The sequence below is a fragment of the Theropithecus gelada genome, chromosome 18, assembly GCF_003255815.1.
Source record: "Theropithecus gelada isolate Dixy chromosome 18, Tgel_1.0, whole genome shotgun sequence".
Lineage (NCBI taxonomy): Eukaryota > Metazoa > Chordata > Mammalia > Primates > Cercopithecidae > Theropithecus > Theropithecus gelada.
The window spans coordinates 2,832,223-2,846,502 of NC_037686.1; the positions used below are offsets into that span (position 1 = coordinate 2,832,223).

At 45.5% G+C, this 14,280-nt stretch overlaps 2 protein-coding genes across 12 annotated transcripts in view; one reads left to right on the plus strand and one right to left on the minus strand.

The window, feature by feature from the left end:
* The window catches only part of GNAL (G protein subunit alpha L), a 201,081-nt gene extending 188,322 nt beyond the window's left edge, over nucleotides 1-12,759 (plus strand). For all 4 annotated transcript variants that reach the window (XM_025364963.1, XM_025364966.1, XM_025364965.1 and 1 more), the window contains 3 exons: nucleotides 2,109-2,239; nucleotides 4,034-4,101; nucleotides 8,392-12,759. In XM_025364963.1, coding sequence (XP_025220748.1) covers nucleotides 2,109-2,239; nucleotides 4,034-4,101; nucleotides 8,392-8,538 — 346 coding nt within the window. In that variant the 3' untranslated portion in view covers nucleotides 8,539-12,759. The remainder of the gene's footprint in view (nucleotides 1-2,108; nucleotides 2,240-4,033; nucleotides 4,102-8,391) is intronic.
* MPPE1 (metallophosphoesterase 1) overlaps nucleotides 10,565-14,280 on the minus strand; it is a 26,309-nt gene continuing 22,593 nt past the window's right edge. For 2 of the 8 annotated variants that reach the window (XR_003116630.1, XR_003116629.1), the window contains 6 exons: nucleotides 13,995-14,103; nucleotides 13,795-13,860; nucleotides 13,581-13,703; nucleotides 12,755-12,895; nucleotides 11,981-12,144; nucleotides 10,572-11,720 (listed from right to left, as the gene is read on the minus strand). Coding sequence is in view for 5 of the 8 variants with exons in the window: in XM_025364968.1 (XP_025220753.1) it covers nucleotides 11,538-11,720; nucleotides 12,755-12,895; nucleotides 13,581-13,703; nucleotides 13,795-13,863; nucleotides 13,995-14,103 (625 nt within the window). In the remaining 3 variants the exon portion in view is untranslated. Of the gene's footprint in view, nucleotides 11,721-11,980; nucleotides 12,145-12,754; nucleotides 12,896-13,580; nucleotides 13,704-13,794; nucleotides 13,864-13,994; nucleotides 14,104-14,280 lie in introns of all 8 variants that reach the window. The other 6 variants (XR_003116628.1, XM_025364969.1, XM_025364968.1 and 3 more) reach the window with 6 other exon arrangements.

A 14,280-nucleotide genomic window follows, 5' to 3' on the forward strand; every position in this document is an offset into this window, starting at 1 on the left:
GGAACAGTGGCTCATGCCTGTAATCCCAGCACTTTGGGAGGCCAAGGCAGGAGGATCACCTGAGATTAGGAGTTCAAGACCAACCTGACCAAAATGGCGAAACCCCGTCTCTACTGAAAATACAAAAATTAGCCAGGCGTGGTGGTGGGCGCCTGTAGTCCCAGCTACTCAGGAGGCCGAGGCATGAGAATCACTTGAACCCAGGAGGTGGAGGTTGTGGTGAGCTGAGATCGCACCACTGCACTCCAGCCTGGGCAACAGAGTGAGACTCCATCTCAAAAAATAAAACAAAAAAATTTTACATTTAAAAATAAATAAATAAAGTACCAGTTTAGGACATCCACTAATGACTAGATGATCTGTAAGATCCCTTACAGCTCACAATCACCACATAATTATATTTGAAACTACTAGCATTGCAAAGTGGCATTAGTGATTATTTCAGAAAGGAATATTTAGCACACACATAATACATACATATATAGTTAGAAATCAAAGTTTCTTCTGAAGTATTTAGGAAGAAATATTACCAAGGAGGACAGGAAACATAAGTTTACCTTGTAAAGTTTTGGATTCTCAGAAAAATGATTTTCTATGAAATGTTCAACAACCAGCCTCAAATTTGTGGTAATAAGACAGTTAATAGGAAAGAAACAGGGTCAGGAAATACCAGGTATACAGAAGGATACTATAGAGTTATTATAAATTTATTTATATACACTGTATGTGTAAGTGGGAAAATGACCACAGTCTTATAAGAAAAAACAGATTTTAAAATACTGTGCTCTTGTTTTTATAAGTATGTGTGAGGACAGAAAAAAACTTGGGCATAAAAACGTAAAACTTCTATAGTAATTGTTTCTCTGGGCATAATTACATTTGATTTTTTTCTTTATGTTTTTCTATAATTTAAGGTTTGTTTTTACAAAGGTTATATATTTTATTACTAGAAGAAGCAGGTAAGCTATTTCCATTTGAGGGGAAAGTGGATTGTGTGTGGGGTTTTTATTTTTATTTTTATTTTTTGAGATGGAGTCTCACTTTGTTCCCTAGGCTGGAATGCAGTGGCGCAATCTCGGCTCCCCACAAGCTCCACCTCCCAGGTTCAAGCGATTCTCCTGCGTCAGCCTCCGGAATAGCTGGGACTGCAGGTGTTTGCCACCACACCTGGCTAATTTTTGTATTTTTAGTAGAGACAGGGTTTCACCGTGTTGGTCAGGCTGGTCTCGAACTCCTGACCTCGTGATCTGCCCGCCTCTGCCCACCAAAGTGCTGGGATTACAGGCGTGAACCACCACACTTGGCCAGATTGTTATTAATTCGTAGTAAGATTCCTGTAGACTAATTTGTGTTATTAATTGGTAGTAAGATTCCTGTAGACTAATTTGTGTTATTAATTGGTAGTAAGATTCCTGTAGACTAATCAGTTAGCTTGATTCCTTTGAAGTGATGGAGGCGGAAGAAGAACCAAGCCAGCTGCACTTTAAGCTCTGTGTTATTAGCTCATGAGTCATATATTATTCTGTTGTTGTTAACATTTTCACTTCTAATGTGAATTTTCCCACCTTTTATTGGTAAATGACATCACAGAAATCCAAGTGAACTCATTACATAAGTAAATCTTAGCTTTGGTTCCGATAAATTTATATTCCCTATGGGACTGAATTAGAAAGTGCTTAACTATGGATTGAGTATCCCTTATCCAAAATGCTTGGGACCAAAAGTGTTTCAGATTTCTGGTGGTGTTGTTGTTGTTGTTGTTTTGGAATAGTTGCATTATACTTACTAGTCAGCATCCCTAATATGAAAATCCAAAGTGTGAAGTGCTCCAACAAGCATTTCTTTTGAGCATCATGTCAGTGCTGAAAAAGTTTTGGATTTTGAAGCATTTCGGATTTTGTGTTTCTGGATTAGGGCTGCTCAACCTGTACCTATATTTGTTTATCATTGTTTACAGATGGAATGAGGATACTGGTGTACTGAACTTTCTTGAATCCTATACAATTTTAGGAGAATGATGGTATTCTTTTAATTTAGCAACTTCTTGTTAGAGGCGCTTTCATATACTAGTGTATGTGAACTGTGTGTGTTTATTTTTCCTTTTTCAGGTGGTTACGGACCATTTCTATCATCTTGTTCTTGAACAAACAAGATATGCTGGCAGAAAAAGTCTTGGCAGGGAAATCAAAAATTGAAGACTATTTCCCAGAATATGCAAATTATACCGTTCCTGAAGACGGTAAGATTTCAAAACACATTCTTATGATTGAGGAATAGAATTGTTTTATTAATAGTCCTATAACTCTAATTCACATACTTCTGATGAATCTAAGAAATTCACTTGATTTAAAACAATTCTGTTTCTACTGCCCATATCCTAAAGTACTGGAGTGTTAAAATGTCCTATTTAGGATCCCGTTGGTAAAGTTTCCGAGTTTGACTTTCCATTGAAACTGTGCCGCCGAAGAAGGAGCCGTTTTGGGGTGTGACTGTGTCATGCTGCTGTGAGCTCTCCCTCTAGAGCCTTTGACGGGGTTGGGCATGACAGGGCCTTGTTAGTCCTTGATACAGACGCTCTGACTTCACCCTCCGATGACCCTGCCTGGTAGTTTCTATTATTCTTTTCCGTGGAAAGAGAGTCTGAGAGAGAAAAGATAATGTGTTCAAAGCCACACGGGTAGAGTCGTGCAGGCAAGGCAGTCCTTGCACCCTTTGTCCCCAAGCCCGTGCTGGCAGCAGCCACGCTTACCTGCTCCTATCTCTAGCCTTGCTGTGGCTGCAGCCTTGGGGGTTTCCAGCAGGGCCAGCAGCCACCCCCGGCTGCCTGAGACTGAGGGGTTTCCGGGGCACGGGACTGTCAGTGCTAAAGCTGGGAAGGTAGACCAGGAAGAGATGGTCACTCCATTTCCAGTCGCTGACACTTCAGTTTCCAGTGAACACCAGGTCTACCAGAGGCCCACAGGCGTGATTTAAGGTGAGATAGCACCACTTTCTACATCTTGAATTCCAAACTAGAAAACGCAGAATAAAAGAGACTTTCCTGGAAAATATAGTGAAGATTTGGAAAATTTACTTTTTATCCTCAATGAAGAAGGAAAAGAAAACTTGCATTTGTCGTTAAACTTTCTTGCTCCTTATGTTCAATGTTCTTTTCTTCTTCATGGGAGAGGCATTGTATAAATATATTCACAGTAAAATCCTGACCCGTGTGGGGCATTCCCACAAAATCCTGCTGCCATCACCTGAGTCAGAAAGACCTGAAAAAAAATCCTACCGCTACATATTTCCTTATAGGAACAAGGCCGGGCGCGGTGGCTCACGCCTGTAATCCCAGCACTTTGGGAGGCCGAGACGGGCAGATCACGAGGTCAGGAGATCGAGACCATCCTGGCTAACACAGTGAAACCCCGTCTCTACTAAAAACTACAAAAAGGTGGCCGGGCGCGGTGGCTCAAGCCTGTAATCCCAGCACTTTGGGAGGCCGAGACGGGCGGATCACGAGGTCAGGAGATCAAGACCATCCTGGCTAACACAGTGAAACCCCGTCTCTACTAAAAAATACAAAAAGCTAGCCAGGCAAGGTGGCGGGCGCCTGTAGTCCCAGCTACTTGGGAGGCTGAGGCAGGAGAATAGCATAAACCCGGGAGGCGGAGCTTGCAGTGAGCTGGATCCGGCCACTGCACTCCAGCCTGGGTGACAGAGCGAGACTCCGTCTCCAAAAAAAAAAAAAAAAAAAAAAACTAGCTGGTCATGATGGTGGGTGCCTGTAATCCCGGCTACTGGGGAGGATGAGGTGGGAGAATCGCTTGAAACTGGGAGGTGGAGGTTGCAGTGAGCCAAGATCACACCAGTGGGCGAGAGAATGAGACTCCGTCTCCAAAAAAAAAGAAAGAAAACAAAAGTACATGTTTGGTTTTGTCTAGCTGTACATGTATTTTAATGCTGTGAATATGCAGCAGCCCAACGGTGAAATTCCCGAGTTCTATCTTTGTTTCATGTTGCTTACGTAAAGTTGCATTTGTCATTTCTACAGCAACACCAGATGCAGGAGAAGACCCCAAAGTTACGAGAGCCAAGTTCTTTATCCGGGACCTGTTTTTGGTAAGCCATTTTGTTAACCTTTGTTTTTTTACCTCCATTCTTAATCTTTTGTTTCTTGCAGTATGCAGATTACTTACTCTTTGATTTAATCTTCCTTAACGTTATGAGAGATGAGAAAGGGTATGTTACTTTCATTTCACAGCTGAGCACACCGAGGTTCAGAGAGGTTAGATTTCTCACCCCAGGTCACACAGCTTCCAACCAGCAGAGCCCGGGTGAGAACACAGCGTCCCGGGGAATGGCACTTGGATGGGCTACACTTCATTCACTTCTTGTATTTTCCAAAAAGGACAGCGTCCTTCAGCAAAGTCCAAGCACCCATGCTCTTCCTCCACCCAAAAGCACTAACAGGCTGATGGTTTATGTAAAAACAGGTGTGCACAAATTCAGGTACTTTTTCTTCAGCTTTTTGAGATTTTGAGATTTTTTAGATATATTTGAGATTATATTTGGGATAATTTTGAGATAATTTCAAACTTACATATGAGGCGGAAGATTTGTACAAATAACTCCCATATACTCAGGCCAGGTGCAGTGGCTCATGCCTGTAATCCCAGCACTTGGGAGGCCGAAGCAGGTAGATCACCTGAGGTCAGGAGTTCGAGACCAGCCTGGCCAACATGGTGAAACCCCGTCTCTACTAAAAATACAAAAAATTAGCTGGGTACAGTGGCACGCACCTGTAATCCCAGCTACTCTGGAGGCTGAGGCAGAAGAATCGCCTAAAGCCAGGAGGCAGAGGTTGCAGTGAGCCGAGATCACACCACTGCACTCCAGCCTGGCCGACAGACTCTGTCTCAAACAAAACAAACAAACAAAAAAAACTCCCATATACTCTTTACCCAAATTGACCAACTGGCAAAAATTTGCCACATATGCTTTATCTATATTATTTTCTTTGAAATAACCTACAGTGTATAGCTAGCTGTGAGTTTTTACTCACTTCAAACTATTACAGGCCAAGGCATTCCCAAGAGCGTGTTCCCAGTAGTAGTCCAGGCGCACTTAACACGTGTGGACGAGGTCTCAGCCCCGGGAGCACTAGGGCTGATCCTCGGCTGTGAGGCCTTTCCGTGGGGACTGGCACTCCAGCCTGGCCTTTCACCGCCCTTTTCCCAGCCACCCCTGTGGGATGACTCCTGAATCCTACAGTGAGTTAGAAAGTAACAATGAAGAGAAATCAAGGCCCCAGGGTGAGTTCAGAGGACAAGAGTTCCCCCAGACGTGCATGGCCGTAAGTGCATGGCAGCACCGGAAGAGCTTGTGCAGCTGAATAAATCTGGGATGTGCTGTGTTAAATACAGCGTGGGAGGTTCCTCTGCCTCTCTGAGACTGTCAGATTCTCAGAGCCTTTACTTAAGGCCAATTAATGTGCATTGCAGATCTCTTCAATAAGGGGATTTAGTTTGTAATAGATCAAGGAATCCCTTAATTTTAAGGAGCATTTTGTAAGACCATAACATATAAAGACACAAAAAAAATGGTTTTCTAATGAGAACTAAATGTTAATTAAGCATGCATATGTTGGGCATTTAAATGAAGATTAGAAACATCCAGGCCGGATGCAGTTGCTCATGCATGTTATCCCAACACTTTGGGAGGCCAAGGCAGGTGGATCACCTGACGCCAGAAGTTCGAGATCAGCTAGACAACATATCAAGACCTCGTGTCTACAGAAAATTTTAAAACGTTCCTGGCTATGGTGGCACAGGCATGTAGTCCCAGCTACTCAGGAGGCTGAGGTGGGAGGATTCCTTGAGCCCAGGAATTTGAGGTGGCAGTGAGCTATGATTGTGCCACTGCACCCCAGCCTGGGTGACACCAGCCTGGGGGACAGCAACACTCCATCTCAAAACAAAAACAAAACTATTTGAAGCAACGCCCTTTGCAATGACTCCATTCCCTTAATTTTAAGGCTCTAGACAGGGACAAATAGTCACACTATTACAGAAGAAAGCCTTTTTTGGTTTGTTTATTTGGGGCATTGCCTCGCAGTGTCACCCAGGCTGCCTGGAGTGCAGTGGCAAGATCATAGCTCACTGCAGCCTCCAACTCCTGGGCTCAAGCAGCCCTCGTGCCTCAGCCTCCTGAGTAGCTGGGACTACAGGCACACACCACCACACCTGGCTAATTTTTACATTTTATAGAGATAGAGCCTTGCTATGTTGGCCAGGCTGGTCTCGAACTCCCTCACCTCAAGTGATCCTCCTGCCTCCACCTCCCAAAGTGCTGGGATTACAGGTGTGAGCCACTGCACCCAGCCAAAAGCCTATTTTTCATTCATTCACTACACACTTACTGTGCGTGTGCCAAACACCTCACCTGGTGCTTTGGGATTAAAAAGATATATAACCTACTCATTTCAGTGTCCATACGTTTTTCTTTTAAATGCTTAAGGGAAGCCTGACTATTGCTAAAGTAAGTCTGTCCCCCGTGAGGAGTTTCATACCTCAGGACATCTTCAGGACACCCTTTCCGTGGTCTGAGCAGCTGTCTAAAGCCTGTTTCCCAGGATGCCTTGTCAAAAAAGGAGTGGAGGGGATGAAGAGGAAGCCCAGGGATTCCCGTGGCACCAAGGAAGAAGGCGAGCTTCCACAGGGCCTCTGTCTAAGTCTGCCTGGGCTGCCATAACAAAGTGCCCCAGAGGCTGAGTGTCAAACAGCAGAAATGTATTTCTCACAGCTCTGGAGGTTAGACGTCTGAAATCAAGGTGTGGGCAGGGTTGGTCCCTTCAGAGGCCCCTCCCTTGGCTTGCAGCCGCCTTCTCCCTGTGTTTCACAGGGTCTTCCCTCTGCACACGGCTGCATCCTCCTGGTTTCCTCTTCTCTCTAGGACACCAGTCATACTGCATTAGGGCCCACCCTAATGACCTCATTTTACCGTAATTGCCTCTGTAAAGGCCTTATCTCCAAATATAGTCACATCTGAAGTGCCGGGGGTCAGGGATTCCACGTAACTTCAGGGAACACAGTTTGGCGTAACAGCCTGTCCCCACACCCACAGCACTTAGCTTCACAGTGCACATGAGCACATCATTGAGGTGTCCCCACAAACCATGACTCGTAGTGTCTAACCCTGTTTCCCAGGTACTTGACAACAGATCACTTTTCTCCCAGAAGGCAGCAAACGTTCCCCTGATAACCAGGGGACACCCTGCTTAGCAGATGCTAAACTGCCCCTGTGTGGAAGCGGCCACGGGGCCGCTGCACTGTCCAATACAGAACCACTGGGCACAATATGGACATTTAATTAAAACTAGCTGGCAGAGCGTGGTGGCTCACACCTGTAATCCCAGCACTTTGGGAGGCCAAGGTGGGCGGATCATGAGGTCAGGAGTTCGAGACCAGTCTGACCAACATGGTGAAACCCCATCTCTACTAAAAATACAAAAATTGGCCAGGTGTGGTGGCACACACCTGTAATCCCAGCTACTCAGGAGGCTGAGGCAGGAGAATCGCTTGAATCCAGGAGGTAGAGGTTGCAGTGAGCCAAGATGCCACCACTGCACTCCAGCCTGGGAGACAGAGCAAGACTCCATCTCAAACAAACAAAAAAACCAAACAAACTAGCTAATTAGGCTGGGCACAGTGGCTTATGCCTGTAATCTCAGCACTTTGGGAGGCCGAGGCAGGCAGATCACTTGAGGTCAGGAGTTTGAGACCAGCCTGGCCAACATGATGACACCCCGTCTCTACTAAAAATACAAAAATTAGCCGGGCGTGGGCATGGTGATGGACGCCTGTAATCCCAGCCACTCAGGAGGCTGAGGCAGGGGAATCCCCTGAACCTGGGAGGCGGAGGTTGCAGTGAGCCAAGACTGCACCACTGCACTCCAGCCTGGGCAACAGAGCTAGACTCAGTCTCAAAAATATATAAATAAATAAATAAAATAAAATTAGCTCATTAGAAATCAGCCCCTCGGTGGTATCAGCTAGACAGTGACTATCGACTAGATAGTGACTAGATAGGACAGATAGAGGACATTCCCATCGACACAGAAAGCTCTGTTCAGACCTTCCTTTCTGGAAGCTCCTCCCTTGACTTGCCTGCCCGGGGCTTTCTCTGACCTATCCGTGCTGCTTCAGCCTCCTGGGGGCAGTGATAAGGGTAAGGTTATCTGGGTCCTCAGCTGATGCTTGCATTGAGACCGCTCCTGCCTCTAAGTGCTCCCATGCGAAACAAGCAGGCCACCATCACCAAAGCCTCCGGCACCTGCACAGTGTGGCCTAGTCCTTCCCCAAGGTGCGTGCTGGGGCCGCGCAGGACTAGTGCACACGCTCTCTCTTGCAGAGGATCAGCACGGCCACCGGCGAAGGCAAACATTACTGCTACCCGCACTTCACCTGCGCCGTGGACACAGAGAACATCCGCAGGGTGTTCAACGACTGCCGCGACATCATCCAGCGGATGCACCTCAAGCAGTACGAGCTCTTGTGAGGCTGCTGCTGCCACCCCGCGATGGAGCGGCGCCCCAGACCGCCTGACTGCCAGCCCCATGCCATGGTAGGAGGCAGGGTCTCTAGTTCCATCTCGCTGCCGTCTGTCCCGTTCTGTGTTGACCACCAAGCCTCTGGCTACCTCTGTCCCCTCAGGTTTGGTTGTGTAGCTTCTGTTGTCATTGAATACGACCTTCCGCAGCATCCCACCCCCAAACCACCGACTCTCATTGCTGACACTGCAGCAGAATCTCTCCGGGTGGGAGCCCCTTTATTCATTCTCCCTTTATTGATTCATCGAGGAGAACTTGGTAGATGGGGAGAAAACGCAGTTTGCTTTTTTTCCCACGTTGTCAAGCGCGACCACAAGAGCGTACGTGCAGTGCCCTGAGCCGCGGCCCTCTCTGATTTTCCCTTTATGAAGCTGCAGGCTGACGAGCGATGGTCCCTTCCCATCGGCCTTAGCCCTAGACTTAGAGTCGACCCCAAGCGACAGAGTGACCAGAAACCCTTTTACAGTCACATTCAGAGTCGCTGCTGGCCTCAGGCATTTGAATTAGAGCTACTTTGAGCCTCTTACATTTAGGCAGAAAACCTACCACATTCACTACTGCAAAATCTGTCTTGTGTAAAAATGATTCTCTAAACTTTCACTATACTTAGGCATAGTCTTCTTTCTCAGATTCTCTTTGTTGTTGTCCCTATTGCTGGTTTATTATACTGTACAGACCACAAAATGTAATATTCTTTTGTATAACTACTAAAGAAAATTCCTTGTAGATCTTTGTGCCTTTACCATGGCTATCTATACCTGTACATGAAATGTGTTTGTATTGTGCTGAAGAGCTTAATGTCAACATTACCTGCTGCTTACTCTGAAAAAAAGGAATGAATGGTAGCTGTAGAATTTAGGATATTTCATAAGGTTGGCACTTTATAAAATACTCCCTGATTTTAAAAATTGTAAGTTATACACATTAATCATCCACATTCTACCAACAGTGTCGTACCAACATCACAAGCTGTTGCAACCACCTGCTCGCTCTTGTCTGAGCTGTAAAAACCTGAACTCAATTCAGGGGTCCAAATTGCAGTCTAATCTTTTCAGGGTACTAGGGACTTTTTTCTCTCTCTCTAGACAATACGTTTCCTAATTAGTCTGCTAATGAAACACTCCTTCAAGTTCCCTAGGTGGGAAATTCCCTTAGTCAAAACTCCGGACGCAGGCTACATCATACAAGTAAGCAAACAGTAAGAGAAAAACAAAACGTGGCGTGTCAATGTTTGTGTCTGGCCTAGGAGAATAAGGATGACAGCTTCACTTGCCTTTTGAAGAAGAGACATTACAAAACCTTAATCTGAAGTATAAAGTCAAAAGATACGGCTCTTTCTCACACTCGCAAGATTTACAAATATAGCCGCAAACATTATGACACACAAACAGTATCTGGAAAGTAAGAACCGTTGCAGCAATGACACTTCATGTTCTATCTGCAGCCACAGAGTTGAGGGTAGTTTTCATAGGTCTAAAATAATCTGTAAAGATGTCCCAAGTTAAATTTTCAACAATACAAATCTAGAGAAGTGACAGCCTATTACTTCATTACTCTCCTTTTAGTCTTTAGTCTGTAATATTTTAAAGTTTACTCTATAAATCAGCATTTTGTAATCCTTTATAAACTCACCCAGATTTAAATGCTACTTTTTCATGAAGAAAGGATGACAACTTTATAGACAGTCAGTGCAACACACACATATTTTATCTCATCACCATCTTCCTGCCCTCCCATCCACTGTCTCATAAAACCCTCAGTTGAACTAAGATAAATACAATAGAAATTATTTTCAGTTCCCCTTGCACTGTCAAAGTAAAACAAGAAAACTGAAAAGCTACACCCCCAGCAAGAAAGGGAAGTATGTTGTTGTATGCATCATTACTCAACAATTACCCTCTAACTAAACATCCTGTTTAAGAGTTTAATTCAAACAAGAGCCAGACTGTTAAGAAAAAAAACAAAAAGAATAACTTTTATCTGGCTTACAATTATTAAAGCATTTATTTTCAGGTACCAAAAGCCATATCCCATTCTACTTTTCAAGTTTCTTTTGATCACTGACAGGCATTATCAGATGTAACAACTTGGTCTCCTATAGAGAAAATTACACTTATTTAAAAATCTGATTCCATTAATTGATCAAGTATAAAAATCTATGAAAACAATATGTTCTGCATATCACATCTGTACTTTTTTTTTAATTATTTTTTTTTTGAGACGGAGTCTCGCTGTGCTGCCCAGGCTGGAGTGTAATGGCGCGATCGCGGCTCACTGCAACCTCCGCCTCCCGGGTTCAAGGGATTCTCCTGCCTCAGCCTCCCAAGTAGCTGGGATTATAGGCGTGTGCCACCACACTTGGCTAATTTTTATATTTCTAGTGGAGAAGGGGTTTCACCATGTTGGCCAGGCTGGTCTTGAACTCCTGACCTCAAGTGATCCACCCGCCTCAGCTTCCCAAACTCCTGGATTACAGGTGTGAGCCGCCGCGTCCGGCCACATCTGTACTTTCAAAGGTACAGCTTTACGGTACATAGGAATTCGAGAACCACTTCACAGGACGAGGGAAACAGCCCAATATTTACGTATACACATAATCCCAAGTGTGTGCTGGGGCCACCAGGCCCTTCCTGGGGGAACAAGGACTGTCGTGCATGTGAGTGACGACATTAATAGCATTTAATACTGTACAGATGCAACCTTCGATGATACATATATTTGATAAAAATGAGAAAACAGATTTGTTGTAGAGTACCTGTCCACTTTGCTAGCATGAGAACAGTACAATCAACTATTTATTTTGCAGTTACTCGTGTCAGTGATTGAGAATTTCTGTGATGTGCAGAGAGACGGCCTGTAATTGGTCTCATCATCCACTTGATTCTAACATGATCTCTGCCCAAAGTTCCATTTCTTGGGCTTTGATATTTACAGTGGCGCCTGCTCTTCATCTTGTCTTACGCTTTCTGAGCAAGTTCAAACCAGAAAGAAAAGGTGAGGCTAAAAGCCCCAAGTGAGAGAGTGTGAGGACCACAAGGAAGCCTACCGCTCCACAGTAGATGACCAAAACCACGTCCTCACGTGGGAGGTAGCACTTGGAGAGGGCGTAGTCTGTGGGCGTGATGCTGCCCTGGAAAGGAAAAGGGAAAGTTAAGGTGACAGCACCAGGCACAGGTTGAACACCACAGTCTTAGAAACAGCAGAGGGAAACTGCCTTCTCAGGTCCCCCTCAGGTGAGGCAGGGAAGGGGCCCTCCTCACCTGAGAACAAGGGGGCCTGGCCTTCGTCCTGCACCGGGCTCTTCCCCCAGAGCCCGACCAGCCCAGGCTCTGGCAGGAGAGCCAAGTAAGGCCCAAGTGTGCCTGGGTGGAAAATGTCTGGGACACTGACCTGTCAGAACTGGCCCCTGGCCCACCGGGTTCCCATCAAATATAATGGGAGATCCGTAACAGAGATTCAGAGGGGTACATGGAGTTCCAGGGTCATTGGTCAGCAAGGAACAAGGAGGGAACGGTGTCTTCCTGCCCCTTGATGCTCAACTAAGCATCTGTTCCCTAGAAGTACATGTGTCCAGGTCGTCTCCGTGGCCTTTTCTCTGCAGATGCATTTATGTGGAATGACAGTGGCAAATGTTTTCATTTACTTGAATTTGAAAATGTTAGGGTTTCCCCCACCTTTTAAGAAGGAAAAGAACCTGTCATACCAGCATCATGAGCTGGATGTAGGAGCCCATGGCTGAAAGGCGTTAAAACGCCCAGTGGTCATTCAGTGAAACACCTTTTATCAACCTGCCAGGTCAAATGGGCATGTTTTGAAAATAAGAGAAGATGGCTGAGTATAGCTAATGAATAAATGGTTGTTTCTTTAGAAAAGTAAACACACACAGAGTGTAAGAGGAGACGACGTGGCCCTCCCTGAAGGATCAAGTCCACCTGGACAGTGCCCTGCCCTCACTTCCCACATAAACCGCCCAGGAATGTCAGGCTGATTGGTTCCCGGAAGGGTGTTTGGCAAGAGGCAGTGCATGGAACTACGTGTAGAGGGAGGGAAATTTGTGTGTGACTTTTGTAAATTTTTACAGATTGCAGCAATTAAATAGTTGATTACTGTGTTGATTTAAATACTTATGGAAAGCTTTCAGACAAAAATAAACTTTCACATTACCATGATGAAACTGGGGTTGTTTCTGTTCCTCCAACTGAAAGACGGGACGCTGAGCTCGGGGACTCGGCCCCCGTGGTGCACCTCGCAGGCGCTGTGCGTGTGGCCACTGAGAACCAGGCGCGGCTGGAGCCACCACAGCAGCTGACAGCGGCCGAGAAGACAGCAAAGCAGGCTGTTAGCTCACCCTCAACCAGGCCCTCACCGCTCAGCAGACAGCCGCTGGCCATCGCTTCTTTCATTAAATTAAATACTACATCCTTATTCTGAAGGACTGGTTTATTTTTTTCCGTAAAAATCCTTTGGTTTATTTATACTAAATCAAAGGTAAGGTCAGCCCCTTTGAGTCTACCATTCTCATTCTAGATTTTATCTACTTTTTGTGCTTTTTTATCTTTATAAATATTTTATACATTTATCTTATAAACATTTCCTATATTTATATATTATATATAATGTAATATATAAATCTATATAAGAAAATGCATTTTAATTTTAACTAAGTCCCTAAAAATTTGACTCTTAAGTTCCATTCACCTTTCTAAACACATTCAAGTTGGTGAAAAACTCTGAATACAAAGAATAGCTGAGACTATTATTGACTTCAGCGTAGGAAATAGAAGTAGGTTTACTGGAAAAAAAAAAAAGAAAGCAATTACATGATGGTGCTGTGAAAGCCAGGCCTCCATCCACCCCTGTCCCCAGGTGATAACTAAGTCATCAACGTTTCAGCAAACACCTGCTCTAGCCTGGGCGCTCTGCTTGCTGACATGCAAGGTGACGAGAGTCACACGGCGACATGAATTAGCATCATGACACCCTGGCAAACCTTTTGTGATGCCTCCCGTGAAAGCACGTCATAGTTCTCCTTAAATGGGATGTCCCTTTCCTCTGGAGGAGCAGCGTCTTCCCCAGAACAGTTAGCATCACTTCTCCGATACAGAGGATAATGCTGTCCGGGGTGGAGAGAGGAGTTCAGGCGGCTGCCGTGAAACTGCGGGCTGCCTGCTGTCCGCCACGAGCCCCTTCCTCCCCCAGCTCACCTGCAGGAGGACGGGGGCAGACACGGGCAGCAGAGGCCCAGGTCCACACCGGCGCGAGCCATGTGCCTGCTGGGTACAAGTCAGGCCATTAATCCGCACACCTGACCCTCATCAAAGGGCAAGAAGAGCTGGGGGGCTGAGTAACAAAAGCAGAGCAACACAGGCCAGAAGTCGCCTGTGGCACTGAGATGCTCTCCTACCTCTCGGGAGCAGTTCAGTCTGTGAGAAACTTCAATGAGCTCTGCTTCTGCTTCAGAGCAGATGCCACAGCCGTCCCCGTTCAGCGCCACGCTGTTGACCATCACGAAGCTGAGGCAGAGGGACACAGGCAGGTGAGGCCGCTGGGGGTACCTGTGCTTTCTTTTCCCCACTGTTCCCATGAAAAGAAAGCTAAGCATCCAGTGCAAAGAAACAAGCCCAGAGCAGTTTTTTAATACCACCCAGAATAATTTGGTGTATTTTTTTTTTTTTTTTTTTTTTTTTTTT